The sequence below is a fragment of the Chanos chanos genome, chromosome 1 (assembly GCF_902362185.1).
Source record: "Chanos chanos chromosome 1, fChaCha1.1, whole genome shotgun sequence".
Taxonomy (NCBI): domain Eukaryota; kingdom Metazoa; phylum Chordata; class Actinopteri; order Gonorynchiformes; family Chanidae; genus Chanos; species Chanos chanos.
Genome location: NC_044495.1, coordinates 7,005,530 through 7,024,710, shown reverse-complemented (window position 1 = coordinate 7,024,710; position 19,181 = coordinate 7,005,530). Strand labels below are relative to the sequence as shown.

Genomic DNA, 19,181 nt, shown 5'->3' with positions numbered 1-19,181 from the left:
AGAGAGAGAGAGAGAGAGAAACAGATGAAAGTAGAGAAAGAAAAATATTGAGTTAGATTAGGCAGAGAGAGGACTAAAAGAAAGACCAGGAAAGCGTGTGTGTGTGTGTGTGTGTGTGTGTGTGTGTGTGTGAGAGAGCGAGAGAGAGAGAGACCGAGAGAGAGAGAGAGAGAGAGAGAGAGAGAGAGAGAATTAAAAACAGACAGAAATAGAGAGGGAGACAGGGAGAAAGCGAGAAGAGAAACCATGAAAGAGAGAGAGAGAGACAATGTGTGAGAGAGAGAGAGAGAGAGAGAGAGCTAGAGAGAGACAGAGAGAGAGAGAGAAAGAAAGAGAAAGAGAAAGAGAGACAGCCCTGTGGTGCTGAGACTCCACATTAAACACCACCTGCTCCACCTGCTCCATAAAACACAGCAATGCGTCACAGCCAGCACCGGCATACAGCCAGACATAATGCAGATTAACACACACACACACACACACACACACACACACACACACACCTGCTCCACTTCCTCTCACTCATCTGAAGTGAAGCTACAGTCCTACACTGACGAGTTTAATTCCTCTTCTCTGCTTTGTACCAAATTCTTTGTGCTTTTAGCAGAATCCACAAACATACAATCATCCTCAATGGAAAAAACAAAAAAACAAAAAAGAAAAAAACACTTTGCAAGTGAAGCCATTAACATAAATATCACGTTGAGACATGGCACCGACATGACCCGCGTGCTATTTAGTCAACTACCGCTGTTAGTTTTCCTTCCTCTATTAAAATATAGATAAAGTAAGACTCAAAGTAAAATCTGCAGGCAGATTGGAAATAAGTCCTATCATTAGTTACATGTAGGAGGTCTTTCTTCAACCACAAGTGGCCATCTTATACAAAGCTTATCCCACCATGAGATGAGAGTGATTGCTCTCCACAAGACAATCAAATGCTTATGGCATGGCCTCATACATATTCAAAGGAATGTACTGAGAATACAGAAACAGGAGGGACACGGAGGAGGAGGAGGGGAAGGGGAAGGGGGGGGGGGGCGCCGTTACTCTGTGAAATAACGTCAACAGACATTAATTCCATTCTATCAAATCTTGATAAAAGATATTCTTATAGTCAGTGGAGTTGATAGGAATGAGATAAATGTGATATGTGTTTTTAGGTACACATTCTCTCTCTCTCTCTCTCTCTCTCTCCCTATATATCTGTATCAATATCTTTCCATCTATCTATCTATCTATCTATCTATCTATCTATCTATCTATCTATCTATCTACCCATATTATAATGCATATATATAAAATGCATCATAACATAGGTTTGAATGCTGATAGACAGTGCTATTATAAAGGGTTTTTTGGACAAAGCCAAATAAATGCTTGAAGAAGTTTGAAAGACCTGGCCCTATCCTAATTCTTTTCAGGGCTCCCCTTCCATGTTACCATGATTTCTTAATTAACAGGATAAATGGCATTTCTAATGAAAACTCCTGGAGGCATTTGAGTGATGTTTGTTTGGTATCGTTTCAGCACGTTCAACCCTGTCATTGTTCCAACACTTTCAATACTTTGTGCTCTACAACAGACAGAGGCACAAGGTATAAGAGTGTATGTAAAAGAATTGGAACAAGGCCCAGTCACTGCATTGCTTCATATATCTGTCTGATCCAGATCTGATTCGGACTCAAAGTACGAATCACACATTTTTTTTTGTTGATCTTCACAAGAATTATGGCACAAGCATGAAAACGTAGAGTCATAAACCCCTTCATAATGTAACATTTGTAATAACCTAGAGTCTGGAAACATATCCCCAAAAACACTAATTACAGCTCTTGATTAGAGAACACAGGCAGGAGAGATACTGGGACTAGATGCAGACTGAAAATTATTAACATTTTTTCACATTTACTTATGCTCAGCACATATATACCTGGAATCATTTATTTATTTATTAGATTTTTTATTTATGTTTTCAAAAAGCAGGATTCTGGCCATAAATGAAGTTGCATTTTGTGTTTCTTTCAGACAGATCACATGGTTTGATACAAGCAAACAAATCCCCAAGAGAGCACTTTTTTTCCCCAGCTGCATCTCAGACATGAGAGAAACAGACTACATCTTTTGATATATCATGCATAAAAGACAGATAACAATGTCTAATAAGCCTTTTGCACTCTGAAGATGCCGCACCTTTACAGAGACAGACAGGAGAGAGAAAGAGAGAGAGAGAGAGTCAGTGTTTCTGCTGGGGCAGTAATTCGGTCCAAAACGTGAGGAATATTCCAGAGAAGCGTTGCTTTGATCAGCCAGCCATTAGAGCACGGCAGATTACGATGAGATTTATTCAGGCTGTCAGAAATCGCTAAGAGAAAAAGCCGGACGGCGGAGCGCTGGCTCATGTTTACTGCGGCAGAGGTAAAAACTAACAAACGTAGAGTCTGACTGATGTTTAACATAGTCGAACATACACAAAAGGGAGCAGAGAAAAGGGGTTAATTGGTCTCATCTGCCAGTGTTTGTGTGGTTCGTGTATTAAGAAACAACGAGCTCAAATTTTACCTACCTGCCACAGTGCCAGTAATTTGGTAAAAAAAAAAAAAAACTTTTTTTAAAACTAATTTTATCACTACCCAGGTGAACAACCACTGCTTTTAAAAACAAGGAGTCAAAATGAGTTTCTTTGTGGTTACATAGAGTTGGGTGAAGGGTTCTGGCTCTATTTTTCAGTTCAGTGTGTCAAATTACTCAGTATTACACCAACAATACAGTGATTCAGTGTCAGTTTGATTGAATTAGTGCCTGTGTGTGTGAGTGTGTGTGTGTGTGTGTGTGTGTGTGTCATGGGTGGACTGGACAGTGAGTGTTGCCTCTGTTAGACAGAGAGAGAGAAAGTATCTTTTCTTTTTTTACTCCTGATGTTTCTCATTTTATCACTCATTGTAGAATATGACTAACAGTGAGGTCAATACGGAAGATGCCAGAGAAGATTAGTTGTGACCTTGCTGGCGATCTCTGCGGTCTAGAGAGGAACACAGAAGCGTAAGAAAGGAAAAAGAAGGGGGTTAGCCAGCTAGCCGTTTCCAGTCATTACGCTGGTTTCCAGGTCTGAGGGTGGTTATTAATTTTATTTCTTTATGATTCACAATCTGCTCTTTTGAAATATGCCATATGCTCAAGGCAATTTGAGGATGACGAGTGTCAGAATCCGAACAATAAAAATAAGCTAAATGGGACTGATTTACGGTCTTCCCCCCCTATGGTAACCCCCGCCACCCCCCCCCCCAAACCCCCCCGCCCAAAAGCCTCTGCAAACAATCGGCCTGCCAGCCAGAGCACCCACAAACGGGCCTCTTCTCAATCAATCTCTCGCATGTTAGCCTGATAAAAAAAAAAGAGTGTGCAAGTGTACTTGGGGAAAAAAAAAAACAGTATAACAAACAAGAGGGGTAGTACATATTTATTAGCGGAGAACAAAATTCAATCAATAAGGTGGCCAGAAATCAGTTTGTTTTAATCATGAACAAACATATTGACCTAAGGGCAGTTTTATCTATCACTAATAAAAATTCATTGAGACAAGGTGCCTATATAGGCTATAAAAAAGAAGTCCTATCTCTCTCACTCTCTCTCTCTCTCTCTCTCTTCATTCCTCCCTACCTCTCTGGAAAGATCTGAAGGACAGACAAGTGAAGGAGAGACTTCAAATGAGACACAAGCAACCCCAGTCTCCTCTTCTTCTGGCTTCATTTCTCTATATTCACCCAGACCTCTGTCTTTTGATATGTATTAATCTTTGACTTTTGCAATATTATTCTAAAAAGTGACTGAATGGAGGGTTACTGTGGCTGTCAGGAGGGAGGCAGCGGCTGAAGGGGACGGCGTGCCCCAAGGGCGGGGTGTAAAGCAAAAGCCGGCTTTGGAGATTTGAGCCTATGCCGTCGGGTTAGATACGCTCTGAGGCCCTATCCAGACTATGTCCACTAACCTTAAAGAGATGCTGCTGTTGCTCTTCTGACATCATAAGCTCGTGGCTGTCCGTCACGATAGACTCCATGTCCATTAGCCAATCCCAGAGTTCCTGGTAGTCAGATTCAAACTCTGATAGGCTGGAAGCAAAGACAGAGAAAAGAGCAGGTTAAAAAAGCGTGCTCTCCGAACAAAGCTGGTATTAATGTTGGTGTGAAGGTAGCCTGGCTGGTCCCAGCTCATGTGGCAGAAAAAAAAAAAGAGAGAGAGAGAGAGAGAGAGAGAGCCAGAGAGTTGAGGTGTTTTACTGAGGGAATATTTGACAAGTGGAGGTAATTACTCCATCTCGTTAGCGCGTGCCATGGGCAAGCGAGGTGTGAAAGGGTTGGACACGTGAGAGATCTTTAACCCGGGCTTTGAGTGACGCCTCCTGTGTGAGAACAGCTTAATTAAACATGACTTTACCCCCTACCACCCACCCCCCCATCTCCCAACACAGCCTTCCACCTCCGACATGAAAGAATATCAAATATTTATGAAAGGAACAAGGACAAATGTGCATGCACACGTACAGAGACACAGACACACACACACACACACACACACATAAACAAACACAAAGGAAAATACACACAAAAACTCATTCAGACATGCATAGTCATGTCCACGCATACATACACATCCACACACATCCACACACAACATGCACATTAGTGTCAAAGCTTTTGTTAGCTTTTTTTTTCCCTCCCCCGCCTTTTATTCTTTCTTTTTTTCTTTTTTTTTTGTGCCCAGTGGGGGTGGCCACATGTTTATAAACATTAATGGGGAAATTGTTTTGAATTTATATGGCTTTGAAACACATTGACAGCTATGGCAGGCTAAAACAATTCTCCTGTTTCATTTTTACAAACAATCCAGCGAGTCGTTCTCAAAGGGCGGAGGGGGGGGGGGGGGTGGAGAAAAGAAAACTATGAATGAGATTACATAAATAAACATCAGTAAAAAAAAAAAAGAGGGGGGGTCAACACATCCTTTTTATTTCAATTTAATGTAGATGCAAACTAAACAGAAGAACGGGATTGAATTTGGGCACTACATATGTAATTTCAACAAGCTTGGTGGTATGCATTAGCATTTTAAAGCTGACATTGATGAAACAAAAACACGTTGTGGAGAATATGAATATTTTAGCTTCTGTTGCGCAGACGACATTGATCACAACAAAACAGCTAAGACAGCAAATAAGAAACAATATGATACGTAAAGCTTGAGCATGAAGTCACCCTCAGGCTGTAAACTCTCTACATCTGATTACAATACTCCACACGCCTTTTGTAAGTTAAGCAGACAAAATGCGTTACGATATTCTCTCACTCTCTCATGTTTTTTTGTTTGTTTGTTTGTTTATTTGTTTTTTCATCTAACAGAAATCTAAATGCTTGTAAAGCAAGATCTCCTGGGGTATTTGAACAAACAAACAAACAGACAAATGAGGAGGGTGGGGTACCGTAATCCATCCATTAAGTGGAGCAGTTTTGTTTTTTTGGGGTTTTTTCGCGGTCAGCATCATTTTCTGTCAAGCGTTTTGGCATTTCACACAAAGCATTTGTAAAGTCCTACCATAAAAAAAACCCTATCTATCTATCTTTATATTATTCCATATATATATATATATATATCTTTCTCGCTCTGTACCAGATCTCTAAATGTGTTACTCTTATCTGTTCTTCACAAAAGAAACATTTTGGCTCTGCGGCGGAAGTGTGTAAAACGCTAACCGGCGACATGGGGCTCCAGCAGGTGCTTTGCCTGTAGACAGGAGCTGACACCCTGGGAGGGTGAAATGGATGCTTCTCCTGCCTCCATTCCTTTCAAATCCATTTAACATCAATCTGAACTTTGCTCAGCTCCACGGAGGCCTGTCTGCGGCTAGCAGCGTTACTGTACGCTATCTATCATCGCCGGCAATCCGCGCGGGCCACGCTCGTCATTGGGAGCCGCGGCTGGGAAAGGTTGCCCGCCTTATTGACACCCCTCGCATCTCATCCAAAGTGACACTTTTATAGAAAGAGCTCTTTAATTTATGGCGTTAATCCCTGCTCTTAATGTGAGAACTTAACGTCGCTACGGGCGCCCACTCTTTTCTTTTTTTTTCCCTTCCTTTCTTCTCTCTCTCTCTCTCTTTCTTTGCTTTTTTTTTTTTTTTTTTTTTTTTTAACCGAATCCTTTCCTGAAGAGATTATTTCTCCTGCCAGAGTCTTTTGATTCCTGGGCGAAGAGTGGCAGCCGTCCCGTATCTATAGGCTCTGAGGTTGGGGGGGTGCGTCGGCATGCAGACAGGCCGGCGTGATGGCGGCTAGCCGGTAAGAGGCAGAGGCGGCAATAGATTTCGACAGCTCCTCCCCAAAGACATGTTTTCATGCAAAGGTGAGGGCCAAAGAGCCAAAACAATGAATCCGTGAGCAGGCAGCCATCATTAAAATTCAAAGGATCATTATGTTTTTTGTTTTTTTTTTTTTCCCACCAAATAAATCATTAGAACGAGAGGCTTAAAAGGATTAAAACGATGCTTGATTCAAAGCCAAGGGAGAGAGTCAAGCCCAGACTTCGGAGTTCAGAGTCATTCTAGTATGTTATGGTGGAACGAAGGGGGGGGCGAAAGAGAGGAAAAATACTTTTTTTTTTAAATAAAGGGCAAAACTAGTTTATTTAAAAAACAACAAACAATAACAAATCTAGTTCTATAAGCTTCAATTTTTTTTTTTTGCGATCAAGACACTGGCAATAAGCCATAAACTCTGCATTAATTCATTATGTATGATAGAATACGTTGTATGCCCAGATCATGTGTATAGTCTAGAGCATCGCTTGCTGGAACTGGACCATTCTGGGTGTGAAGTGTGAAGTGGACTCAGGCCAGTTCAGTACCATACCTGTTGGACTTGGTCATGTGGGTAAAGTCAGTGTTCCTGCTGATGCTGGTCCAGTGCTGGGCTGTCCTGAGTTTCAGACACATCTGGTGAAGGGCATCCTTCTGAGCCTCCCTGTGAGACTGCTGGACCTCCACCTATCAACAAAACCATGAGCACCACCATCAGCACAACAGATCTGACTGCAACAGAACCATGAGCACCACCATCAGTACAACACATCTGACTGCAGCAGAACCATGAGCATGACTGTTAGTACAACAGATCTCTGTGCTAGAACCAAGGACGGAGCCAGCACCACCACAGGTTATAATGAAACCAAGCATATTTCCATTCAACCAGATCAGCATTACAACACTGTCAGACTCACACAAACTCAACCAGACCAGCATTACAACACTGTCTGACCAGTATAAACCCAACCAGACCAGCATTACAACACTGTCTGACCAATATAAACTCAACCAGACCAGCATTACAACACTGTCTGACCAATATAAACTCAACCAGATCAGCATTGCAACACTGTCAGATCCACACAAACTCAACCAGACCAGCATAACAACACTGCACTGTCTGACCCACACAAACTCAACGAGATCAGCATAACAACACTGTCTGACCGATATAAACTCAACCAGATCAGCATAACAACACTGTCTGACCAATATAAACTCAACCAGACCAGCATAACAACACTGTCTGACCAATATAAATTCAACAAGACCAGCATAACAACACTGTCTGACCAGTATAAACTCAACCAGACCAGCATTACAACACTGTCAGACCCACAAGGATTCAACCAGATCAGCATTACAACACTGTCTGACCAATATAAACCCAATCAGACCAGCATAACAACACTGTCTGACCAGTATAAACTCAACCAGACCAGCATTACAACACTGTCAGACCAATATAAACTCAACCAGACCAGGCTTTGTGAGCTTCCAGTTTCCAAACTCCTGTGAAACTCCTGCAAACTCCTGTGAAATTCCTGCATGCAAGTTAGGTTTGGGTGATTAGGCAGGTACTGTATTTGGACAGAAGCCAAGCTGTTCCAATCAGAAGGAAACAAATATTTCCACTACCCATCTGTGTTGAGGAAAATTGGTTACATTAGGCTGACAGAGATCGGTTATTACGCAAAACACATTGCGATCAAGCTACGGCAACGCCAATAAAACTCCTCCAGCCGGTTTTTGATTTTTTAAACTCATTTCTCAAAAACTGTATAAACTAGGGGGTGTGTGGGGGGGTGTTGTTTGCATTCCATATAGAGACCCATTCTGTCTGTTTTGCGAGATGCCTCCATAAAGGTCAAACAATTCCATGAATGCAAAACTGCTCCTCAATCAAAGGCACACTTGATAATAAACAAGCAAATCAACAGAAAGATGTGTTGGGTTTTCATTCCATTTATCGCGCGTGTGTGTCAGAACTGTCCGGGCGCTTTGCTCATTTGAGGGGGGAATGAGATGATCCTAACTAGGAGCTCCAGAAAATTAGCAGCGCAAGTGTGGCGGCTTCTCTCTTCGCCCCTCAGAGGAGTACGCTTTCATTTGCCTTCATTTGTGATTCACTGAGTCTCCTCGCCGATGCCGTGGCAGGATCCTAATTACTCAATCCCACTGCTGCTGCTTACACACACAATAATGACTAATGCAGACTACAGACAAAAGCAATTTATCCAAGCCACCTTGAATCTGAGGACAGCCAAGCCCCACTGCGCAGCCTCCACTCCCCCCCCCCCCTCCCCCCCCCCCTTCCCCGACTGGAAAACCACGACAACACTCTTTAGTTTGACTTTTCAGTTGTGAAGACACTTCAGAATTACACGTTCTGATTCCCCCTTCTTAAAAACAACCAGAACGGGCTTCAGCTTTATCTTACGATGTAGAGCTTAAATCTATTAAAAAAAAAATCTATAAACGTACAGTATAGATAAAACTGAATAGTGCTGGGAACTGTACCTTGGAGTGAAGATTACGAAAATATCAATATTCTGGAGAGAAACAACATTTCTGAACATGTTCACAAGCATAAACGCACGCAGAGAAAAGTGCAATCGTAGATCCACAAAGTCGGGCTCTTGTACTCCATTTGTATATAACGCCTCGTGTACCAGAGGCCTAAAACTAACTGGGATTTCATTAAGCACAAGGTAAATAATAGAAACAACAGGCGAAACGAGCAAGTCTCTTGGTGAAAAGCAAAGCGTGGTCTAATTAATTTCCAATGTGCTAGAACGTTGGACATTTAAATGGGGAATGGCACATCACCCACTGCTCCGGCAGCTACTTCCAGCTGCCAATACAACCTCTTTACGGAAACTAAAGCCGCCCATTGCTCTGTTAGAGAGCTCTACAGAAAATAACCCCTTAAACCAAGCTGGGGTTGGTTTTGATTTTCTTGCAATCCCTCGCAGACGGTTTAAAGTCCTGTTTATTCAGCTATGCAGACAGAAGGATTGGGAGGAAGGCATCCTGTATTCCAATTTCAAACAGAATCACTCAAACCAAACCTGCACTCTCATGCTGTCAAAACCTCCTTGCTTTTAAGTCATAAATGTACACGGGAATCAATATAAATTTTGATCATATGATAAATATTTACTTTTTGTCTCTGAAGTAAGTGTGTGTTAAGTGGCTGGAGTTGGTGGTGGGTTGGTAGGAGGGGGGTAGAGGGGGGAAGGGGTCAGATTTGAAAGATTTGTTGAATTTAGTCATTTTGGTGCTTTTTTTGGTTTCTCATGTGTCAATGCCAATTTAGCAATTTGCTCAAAGCTCTTGAGCGGCGACATCCTCTTGGGACGCTTAGAGTGTTTCGACTGTCAATCAAAAGCCAGAGACAAGTGTAATAGTCATCGGCGGTTTCCGTAACCCCCCCCCCCCCCCCCGGCCAACCAACCCCTGCCATCGAATTCACCTGTAGTTACAATTACAATAGACTCTCATATATAAAGGCGCGAGAAAATTAAATGCACAATAAATATCAATAATTTATAAACATAGTCCTAAACAGCCTCAGCCTCCCAGCCTCAGTCTTTAAATAAAGCCAATAAAACTGCATTGCCTTTAAGACTATAGAGAAAAATAATGTTAGGTATTTTTTCCAACAGGCTGATTGAGCTCAGCAAAAGAAAAAGTTCCCCTAACTTCAGAACGAGACGGATCGATAAAAAAACAATATGAATAATAAAAAGTGTTGATTCGGAATCCTCACATTTTTCCACTGACCTCAAAACCCACGGCAAAACCTGATGCGTTTAGTTGTTAATCCTGAAAACTGTTAATCCATTTCTGCCTACAGTTCAGTTAAAGATGAAACAAGTGTTTCCTATCAAAAAGGATAGCATGACTGCTTTACATATGTGAAACAATATTGGGATAAATGTGAGTAAATGAAAACTATCACAGAGTCCAATGTCCAGTCTAGTCAAACCAATTTACACTCATAGACGCTATAGTGGTGGTGGAGCAGTGTGCATGAATTTGATAAACATGCACTTGATGGAAGATTCCAAGACAAGAGCTGTCCTTGAGGCCTGGCAGCATACACGTCCCAAATAAAAGATGAGGACAAATTCATCTGGATCCAGACAATCAAAACAGAACTGTGCAATGCAATGCAATGCTCTTTTTGCCTTTCTTCTGGGATAAAAAGAGAGAGAAAGAAAGAAAGAAAGAGAGAGAGAGAAGGAGAGAGAGAGAGAGAGAGAGAGAGAGAGAGAGAGAGAGAGAGAGAGAAAGACATGGAGACAGAGGGAGGAGGAATTTAGTGCCTGCAACGCAAACAGGATGCGGATCTCATTTGTAGCAGCTGGGGAACTATATAAATTAACGAGGAGATAGATGTGGCTCTGGTGGGCCGTGGCAAGCGGGAGAATGGTTGCGCGGGGGTCCGAGGACGGCTCTTAAACTGTATATTTAAGCAATGTGTCCAAGCGCTCGGTTTGTTTGTTTCTTTTATCATCGCCTCTGAATGCAAGAAGCATTGCGCTGAGATTGAAAACCGTAGGACGCCTTGTGCCGACCCCCCCCCCCCACACACACACACAAACACACAAACACACAAACACACACACACACTCTCCCTCCCTCTACTACTCCCACCCCCATCCCTATCCTGCGAGTAGTGTTCAAAACATCCAGAACATACATTGCTGTGTTTGAAATTTCTCCCATCAGGGTCGTTCCTGACGCGCTGGGGCCGTATCAGAGAGGAACTCATGCTCAGAAAATAAATTCTGCAGGGAGTTGCGTGGGGTCGCGCCAGCAGTTGTAAATGGCCGTGGATTCTATTAAAATATCTCATAAATTTACACAACCGCGCACACACACGCGCACGCGCGCACACACACACACACACACACAGTGGCAAAGCACCACCTTCAGAATCTGGCCACACACAAAGAGACAGGCCACAGTTCAAAGACTCTGACCACCAAGGAGAGCATTTGATTCATTTCAACGTAAACTGATTTCATGATTTCATAGGAGAGATGAAACATAATACAAGTGTTATTATTTCTGAAACCACAGATAGATATAGATTTATAGATATAGATGTTTCCTCCCTGGAATGTAGTCGGATGTCGTTCCAAAGACGCACTCTCTGAGGAGTCGTCAGGAATATGAAACTCATTTGAAAACTATTACTTTCAAATCACTGGTCATAAAGTCATGGATTTAATATGTGGTTTGCTCTCTTGGCATGACTCATACAATTTTACAGCCCAAAATAATTCTGATTATTACAGCTCTATACAAAAGGACCCCAGTTTTAACCTGCTTTTCAGACGCCTCCCAGAAAAAACATACCTGAGTACGACCAAATTCATTCGCTTTTGTTGGTCCTTTTTGTCAAGCTAACCTGACTGAATGACAACCGTGTATCTAAGGTTATTTCCATGTTAGTGAAGTAACCATCCATGCTTACTGTAAACAATTTGTCTTCTATTACGCGTAGAAAGTCAAGAAATCATCCCTCCTCCAATTCAAAGAAATTCTCCTTAATGGGTAAGGTATTAAGGTAAGTAAAGCTCTAAAAAGCATCGCTGCGTTTAATATAAAAGGTGGGTTTTTTTTGTGTGTGTGGAACAATAAAAATAATAAGCTCTGTTTGTGTCAGGATATCAAAAAAATGTCCATGACCTTGACATTGAAGACTGCGGGGATGCTGGTGACGTGTCTGCTTCCACAGAACAGATCTGTGTTCACCTGCCTGTGCTTCTGCCCCTTTAAAAAAAAATATCTTAGGGAGTTTGAAAGCTTTAGCTCCTGCAACATTTATCAGGGCGTGAAATTAGCAATTGCTAGGAGCTAAATTGCTGCTTCTTATTTAATGTTGTTGCTGAAAGGTGACATTTAATCGCTGATCCTTGCTTCCAAGACGACTAAACAGCCGCAGACACATCACTGGGAAGGACCGAGGGTGGGGTTAGGCGAGGGTGGAGGCGTGGGGGGGGGGGCGTCGCAGACAATGTTCAAGTTATAGATTAGTTAGGTTGGGGGGGGGGGGGGGGGGGGGTATTGATTGCGCGATCATCGTCGTTTTCAATCTACCGACTGACTGGCCACCGTTTAATTCTGCGCTGGTTTGTTGAGCCAGGGGCCGTGTCACATCCTGCTCTCTCTGGACAGGTTTCAGGCGCATCAAATTCAATATAAAGAAATCATGTGAAAAATATCATATTCAGCGTCATAAATGTAACAGGACGACCAACGCAATCACTAGCTTAGAGCGACGAAACGAAACGAGTTAACCTTACATTCTCAGTGCTGGCACAAAATAATCATTTCTCCTCAATCTGTCAGGAAAGCTGCAACATAATTATAATAATAATACTGACAATAAACACAAAAACAAAAAAAAGTTGAAACACTTCAGAGCAAACTGCTTCAAATCCCCCGACTTCAATTCAGCTCTGCTTTTCAACAAAAGCCAGTCGGCATCTGCTGAGCAGCTTAGATGAAGATATTTTGAAAACTGAGCCAAACGCTTCAGGCAGGTGTTACATGAGAATCCATTAATATAGGTAATTAACATTAGCCACCATTTTAATTAACATGCAAACTAATTAGGAAATAATTAAGTAACATCAAAATCTGATCTTAATACTAAATTGCAGGAAGTCTGTGGCAGAGCAAGCTCGGTGTGCCTTTCTTTTGAGTTTGGGGAGCTGAAATGGGGTTTCTGGACTGGATGAAAGCAGCAGAGAGAGTGTGGAAACAGACTAGTAAACAGGGAGAGAATCAGGCTGAGGGAGCAGAGTTTGTTTTTAGCTCACACAGACTCTCTGTACTAGCCAGGGTATAGCTCAGACACAATGCCTGTAAATTAGCAGAACAAAGGAGGGCAAAAATCATACCTACTGCAATCTCTCTCTCTCTCTCTCTCTCTCTCAGTGTGTGTGTGTGTGTCTGTGTGCGTGTGTACTATCTGTCACATCACCCTCTAGGACAATTTTTGTAACTTCCTATATGTAACTAAAACACCCAGTATAAAAATTCACTCAGATCAGAAGGCATGAACTCAACTGTTTGTGAAATACTGTCTGTGTGGTTTCACTAGAGCTTCCTCTAGTGTATCAATTTAACCTTGGACTGGTGACAGGCTCTTATTGTCTGTGAACACTGAACAGTCTAACTGGAGTTATGTAGTGGTCAGACACCACTATACAACATCTAAATATTGCTCTTCAGAGGCAAGTCAATCTGGATTGTAACAGAACTCCAAGTAACTCAGCCCATCTCTCTGTACGCTGACAGACCACTTACTTTTGTCAAGCAATCCCAATATTTCTCAAGTGCCTTTTTTTGCCCCTGAGAGACGGTGTGTGTAGGACATTTGTTGTGCAAGGACAATAAAAAGAAAGTCAGAGAATGGAAGGAGCAGAGGAGAGGGGGGCGAGAGAGAGATAGAGAGAGAGAGATAAAGAGAGAGAGAGAGAAAGAGAGAGAGAGAGAGAGAGAGAGATAGCAGAAGCATGTGGAAAGAGTGCTTTTAAATGCTCTTCTTGGCAATCACCAGAGGAAATTGATTTCAGTAATAAGACAAAGAAAGCAATTGCAGAGATCGATGCATAAAGCTGGAGTGTAATGTACAGGGGCCAACTTTACTATTTCATTAACAGTGGGACAAAACTCCAGAACGATTCGCAATGACAAATGCCCGAGACCATTATATGCACATTTCAGGTAAGTGCTTCAGGCCAAGTTAAATTCGATTTCTCTGCACCATTGTATCTCTATTTATTATTTGTTGTGTTTGTTCCAGATGGCAGAGAGTTGGGCTGTTGAGGGACCCATTGTTCCCTTAACTGTAGAGAACCGAGACTGAAATGAACTCTTCATCAGGAATCCTGCTACCTCCCTTATGGTCTTAAAAAAAAGTCTGTTCTCCTAAAAACGCGCAGAGAGATTCAGAGTTCAAATCAATGTTATGTACAATACTTCGATAAGAATAGAGCTGATCATTTCAGCGCTGCATTCAGAAATAACATTCTCTGTTTAGGTTTTGCTAACGGTAACCTGACAGGCACAGTCTTAGGGGGATGTAGAGAGTTCCAAAGCTTAGAATAACAAAAGATTTCACTGTAAGTGTAAGTATGGCAGGCAGGCTAAGCTAAATAAAACATGTATTGCATCAAACAAATGGCGGTATGCTATGTCCGAACAGTAGGCTTTTCCTCAGTGACCTTGATCTGCATTAGCCATGGCTATTGACTGAAAACCGTGTGTCAGAAGACAAGCCTGCTACGGCGTGTGTGTGTGTGTGAGTGTGTGTGTGTGTGTGTGTGTCTGTGTTTATGTGTCTGTGTATGTGCATGTATGTTTGTCTGTGTGTGTGTATGTGTATGTGCGTGTGTGTGGGGGGGGAGAGACAGAGAGACAGAGAGAGAGAGAGAGAGGGAGAGAGACAGAGAGGGGAGCTGACCAGAGCGAGGAGACCTTCATTACTCCTCTCCTGCAGAAGGCAGGTTGGGCAGAGGGGCTGTTGGAGGGGGTTACTGTGCTGAGGGGGATTTTAACCTGCGCGGTGACAGCAGTTAAACGACTCTGACACCATGCTGCTGTTTGCCGCTCTTCTCTTTTCCAGCCCTGTAAAGCCTCCTTCAAAGTGTCTGCCAGGTAAATGACCTTGTATTTCATTAACTGATAATTAAATGGATTTATTCCACTAACGGTTTTAATTAAAATGCTAGAAATATTGATTACCTCTATCATCTCTTCTCCCCCCACCCCAGATGAAAAAAGGGGTTTAGAACTGTTTATTTAGAGAGGGAAGAGAATTCAATTAGATTGAATCTCTAAGAGACCTAAATAGGGTTCCATACTTTTCTGCTGGCCAAGCAGAAAAAAAAAAAAAAAAAAAAGATTTCTTTTTTTTTTTTTTTTTTTTTGATGTTTGATTAATTATTTTCAAATCCATTTTTGCTTACCTTGATATTTAATTAAAATATCATTTTAAAACACAATTAAGTCCGTAAGTTTAATCCGAGAGGTAGGAGCTCTATCAAATATTGAAAGCTGCCAATGGCTGAATATTCAATGTGCTTTATGCAGGTAAAAAAAAAAAGGGGGGGGGGGGGCGGGTATAGTTACCAAACCGGGCTTGGAAATGACTTCCAGCTCATCTTGGGCAGTGATTCGGAACCATGCTATTCTTCTAATGCATATTGCTCCTCCGCCAAAGCAAAGCACCATCAGGCCACACTGATGTTGCAGATACCTCCCCAGCATGGACACCCACGCTTCTTGATAGACAAACTAATTACGCATGAAATCAAATATGATTTGTAAGTGGGTTCGTATGAAAAAAAAAAAAAAAAAAAAAAACAGCCCACACAGCCCAAATCGAGCCACCCAGCCGCCACAGTAGGGCTCAGAGCCCCTGAATGGATAATGACACAACACAAGAACACAAAGCCTGATGGGTAATGGGATTGTGTGTGTATGGGATTTTATGTGTGTACTGATCACGTGCATGAGTGTGCGTGTGTGTGTGTGTGTGTGTTTATATATAACAAAACTTTTTTCTTTCTTTTTTTTTCTTGGAAAAATAATTATGTTTTAAGATATGCAGTGCAGTTCATTGAAAATGCACCAATAACTGCAAATCAAATTAGCTCGTCAAATGTAACTCAACACAGATCCATCATTGCAGAGTTTCTCAAAAACAAAGAAAATTAGATCAGTCTCACTTATTTATTTACCTCATGGGTGGCAGTGAGGAAAAAAGTTAATACATTGGAGAAAATTAGCAATAATCAAGGGGTATTTTGTGTAATTCAAAACAATTAAGTGTAATTTGACGTCAATAGTATCAAAGACAGAGGGGGTAATATTGCTTATTGTTGAGTGAAATTGTTGTTGATAAATGGTACTTAGAATGGCCACCAACAGCCTCACCGTGCACACAGATGTCATATATTGATGAGAGAGAGAGAGGGAGAGAGAGAAAAAGGGATAGAGAGAGAGAGAGAGAGAGAGAGAGAGAGAGGGAGAGAGACAAATGTCCACTCAGTCAGGCCACTCGAGGCCAGGGGTAAAAAAAAAAGGATAATTTCTTCTGTTTCTGTCTGTTGCCGTGGAGTAGACGAATGAGAAACGTAATGCACCAAACATATAGTAGATGGGAATGACATCCCGTTACTGTGCTCAGACACAAACAGCAGGCTATCTGGACACTGGAAGCTGTAAATGGAATGCAATTGTAATCTGCCCGTGGTACAGTTCTGGACTCAACCAAGGAGGATAAATGACCTACCCCACTAGCACATTTTAAAAAGAAGTAAAAAAAAAAAAAACAACAACAAAAATGAAGGAGGGAAGAAAAAGGTTAACTTCCATAGCTGAAATATATGTCAATATTTTAACCAACAAGACTGGGATTGAAAAGGACTGATTGTGACATTATCAGTAAAGAAAAACCATGTAATAATAATGATGATAATGATAATGATAATAATAATAATAATAATAATAACAGTTTAACCAAACTGCTTTCTCACACATTAAAACTCAGAGCGCTACCCTCAACAGAAACTCAAGTCTTTCTTTCTTTTCAAAGAACAACACATGGTCACTCTGCACCATAAAAACACACACTCAGCCATGATTCTTGACTCCATTAAACTCTTAAAACTTCCCACTACTTTAACACCACCCTCTTAAACTTTCAAGACTTTCATTATTTGAGGCTTATTTATAATGATTGTGCTTTTTGTTATCCACCCAATATATTTCAACAAGATATTATTAGCAACAGAACGTATTAGAGAGAGAGAGAGAGAGAGAGAGAGAGAGAGAGAGAAATGCTGGTTAGCAGGGACCTTAATAAAAACCATGCAGTACCTTTAAGGAAAGGCAGATAGAACTGGATGTAAAGCTATTGCAACCAATCAGTAAACACTACCATACCTGTCAATATTGTAGGTATTCAAACAACAGGTCAGAGGAGAATTCCACAGTATAGAACACAAACTATTTGAAATTCAAAATACAATTCCATTCATGGATACATCCGGTCAGAACAAACCTATTCGATTGTTTTGCGGTGTCAGATCCCAAAACGAGCATAGAAACCATTAGAGCAGAAGCAATGCAACTGAGATGGATCACAGAGAACGGACACACGCAAAGAGAGCCAAACCCAGGGGATAGCGCTTCTAAACATGAAGGTATTCTGTTTTTCTCTCAAAGCAAAGTATCACACAGATCCTCGCGTAGCACTCCATTTTTTTTTTTTTTTTTACTTGTGCTGTGTTCAAGGACAAAACATCCCACAAAGTTAGAATATCACAGCTGAAACATAAATCAAAAGTAATCCTGGAGACAGGGCTTTCTGTGTTTGGAAGAACGCTAACATTTGTAACTGCCATAATGCTGTAATGGCATTTCGTCAGCTGAGAAAGGCAGGACACAGGAATGGAATGGAAACGCAAGTGGAATACCATAACTAAGTTTAATCCGTGAATAAATCCTTGCGATGATCTGTAGTTTTCTAGCAATTTGATATATCTGTGAAAAGACATGACTGTTTAGTGAGGTACCATGTATATAACAGTTTAGTTCACTATAAATGACTGAAATATAATTTTTTTTGTAAATATGACAAAAAGTAAAGAAGTTGGATGATCTATCTGCAACTATTTCTATTTCTCTTCTATGTTTTCCTTAAAATGATGGAAATGAAAGGAATAACTCTTTGAATCATTTCATGGGAAAGAAATGAAATGGGAAAGAAATCCTGCATGGGAAAGAAATCCTGCAACATTATGCATTTAATTAAATGTTTAAATGACTTCTACACCGATAATGTGTATAATTCAGTACTGGCTTTTCAGTGCAATTCCTTAGTGAACGACGTAATTCATCAACTCTGTATCGTGATGGTTTGTCCCTGCTCCTAAATCCGACATGTCAATAAGGACAAAAATAAAAAATGTTCAGTGCTCTCTGCCACATATCACGTCAAACATGCCCGCTCTTGCACCTCCTCTGGACCAGAATGGTCAGCCGCCAACAAAAATCATTCAATTGTTGTATCGCCTATTTGCATTTTTTCCCCCCAATTTACTTGTATCACATTCCCCTGTACCTCCTTCCTCACTGCTTGCACAGCCCCTCTGTTCACAGGCCTGGGAGGGTCAAAGACCACCACATGTCCCTCTCCATACATGTGGAGTTGTCAATTGCTTCTTTTCACCAGGCTGCAGAGGGCTTCTCCGGGAAGCCGTAATGCAAGAGGAGGTTCACACAATGCTTCCCAGATCCACCCACCACTAATCTGGAATCCTGACCAATCAATGGGACTTACTGTTGCAGTGACAGGGATTCGATCCTCTGCCAGCTTTCCGCCCGCAAACCCCAGCCAATCGGGTTCGGGTGGAGCAACACCAGACCTGTATTTGAACCCACGAGCCTGCACGCCATGATACGTTTAAATATGGACTGAATGGATCTGCCCGGATTTCTTATTTATTTTTTTGTTTTTTTAATGTGTGTTGCTTGTTTCTTTTCGTCTGAATGTTTTGCTGCCGCTTGACTGTATCTCTCTTGATTTAAACATCAAAAAAAAAACTTGAGTACAGTAAAGAAAAACTTTTTTAAAATAAATGTCTAAGGTCAACCCTTCATAATACAAGTATGAGTCATACAATCAGCCTCTGTTTCCTCATTCATACACAGGACAATAGGAGAAAGGAGAGGTGACCTTTGTCATGTGAGAAGCAACAGAACTCTACACAATATTCTTTTTCACACTAGTCAA

At 41.5% G+C, this 19,181-nt stretch overlaps 1 protein-coding gene across 1 annotated transcript in view; it reads right to left on the bottom strand.

Moving 5' to 3' along the window:
* akap6 (A kinase (PRKA) anchor protein 6) overlaps positions 1-19,181 on the bottom strand; it is a 90,390-nt gene that overhangs the window by 35,932 nt on the left and 35,277 nt on the right. The window contains exons 7-8 of the mRNA XM_030787657.1: positions 6,903-7,036; positions 3,989-4,109 (exon numbers count right to left, since the gene is read on the bottom strand). Of these exons, the coding sequence (XP_030643517.1) occupies positions 3,989-4,109; positions 6,903-7,036 (255 nt within the window). The remainder of the gene's footprint in view (positions 1-3,988; positions 4,110-6,902; positions 7,037-19,181) is intronic.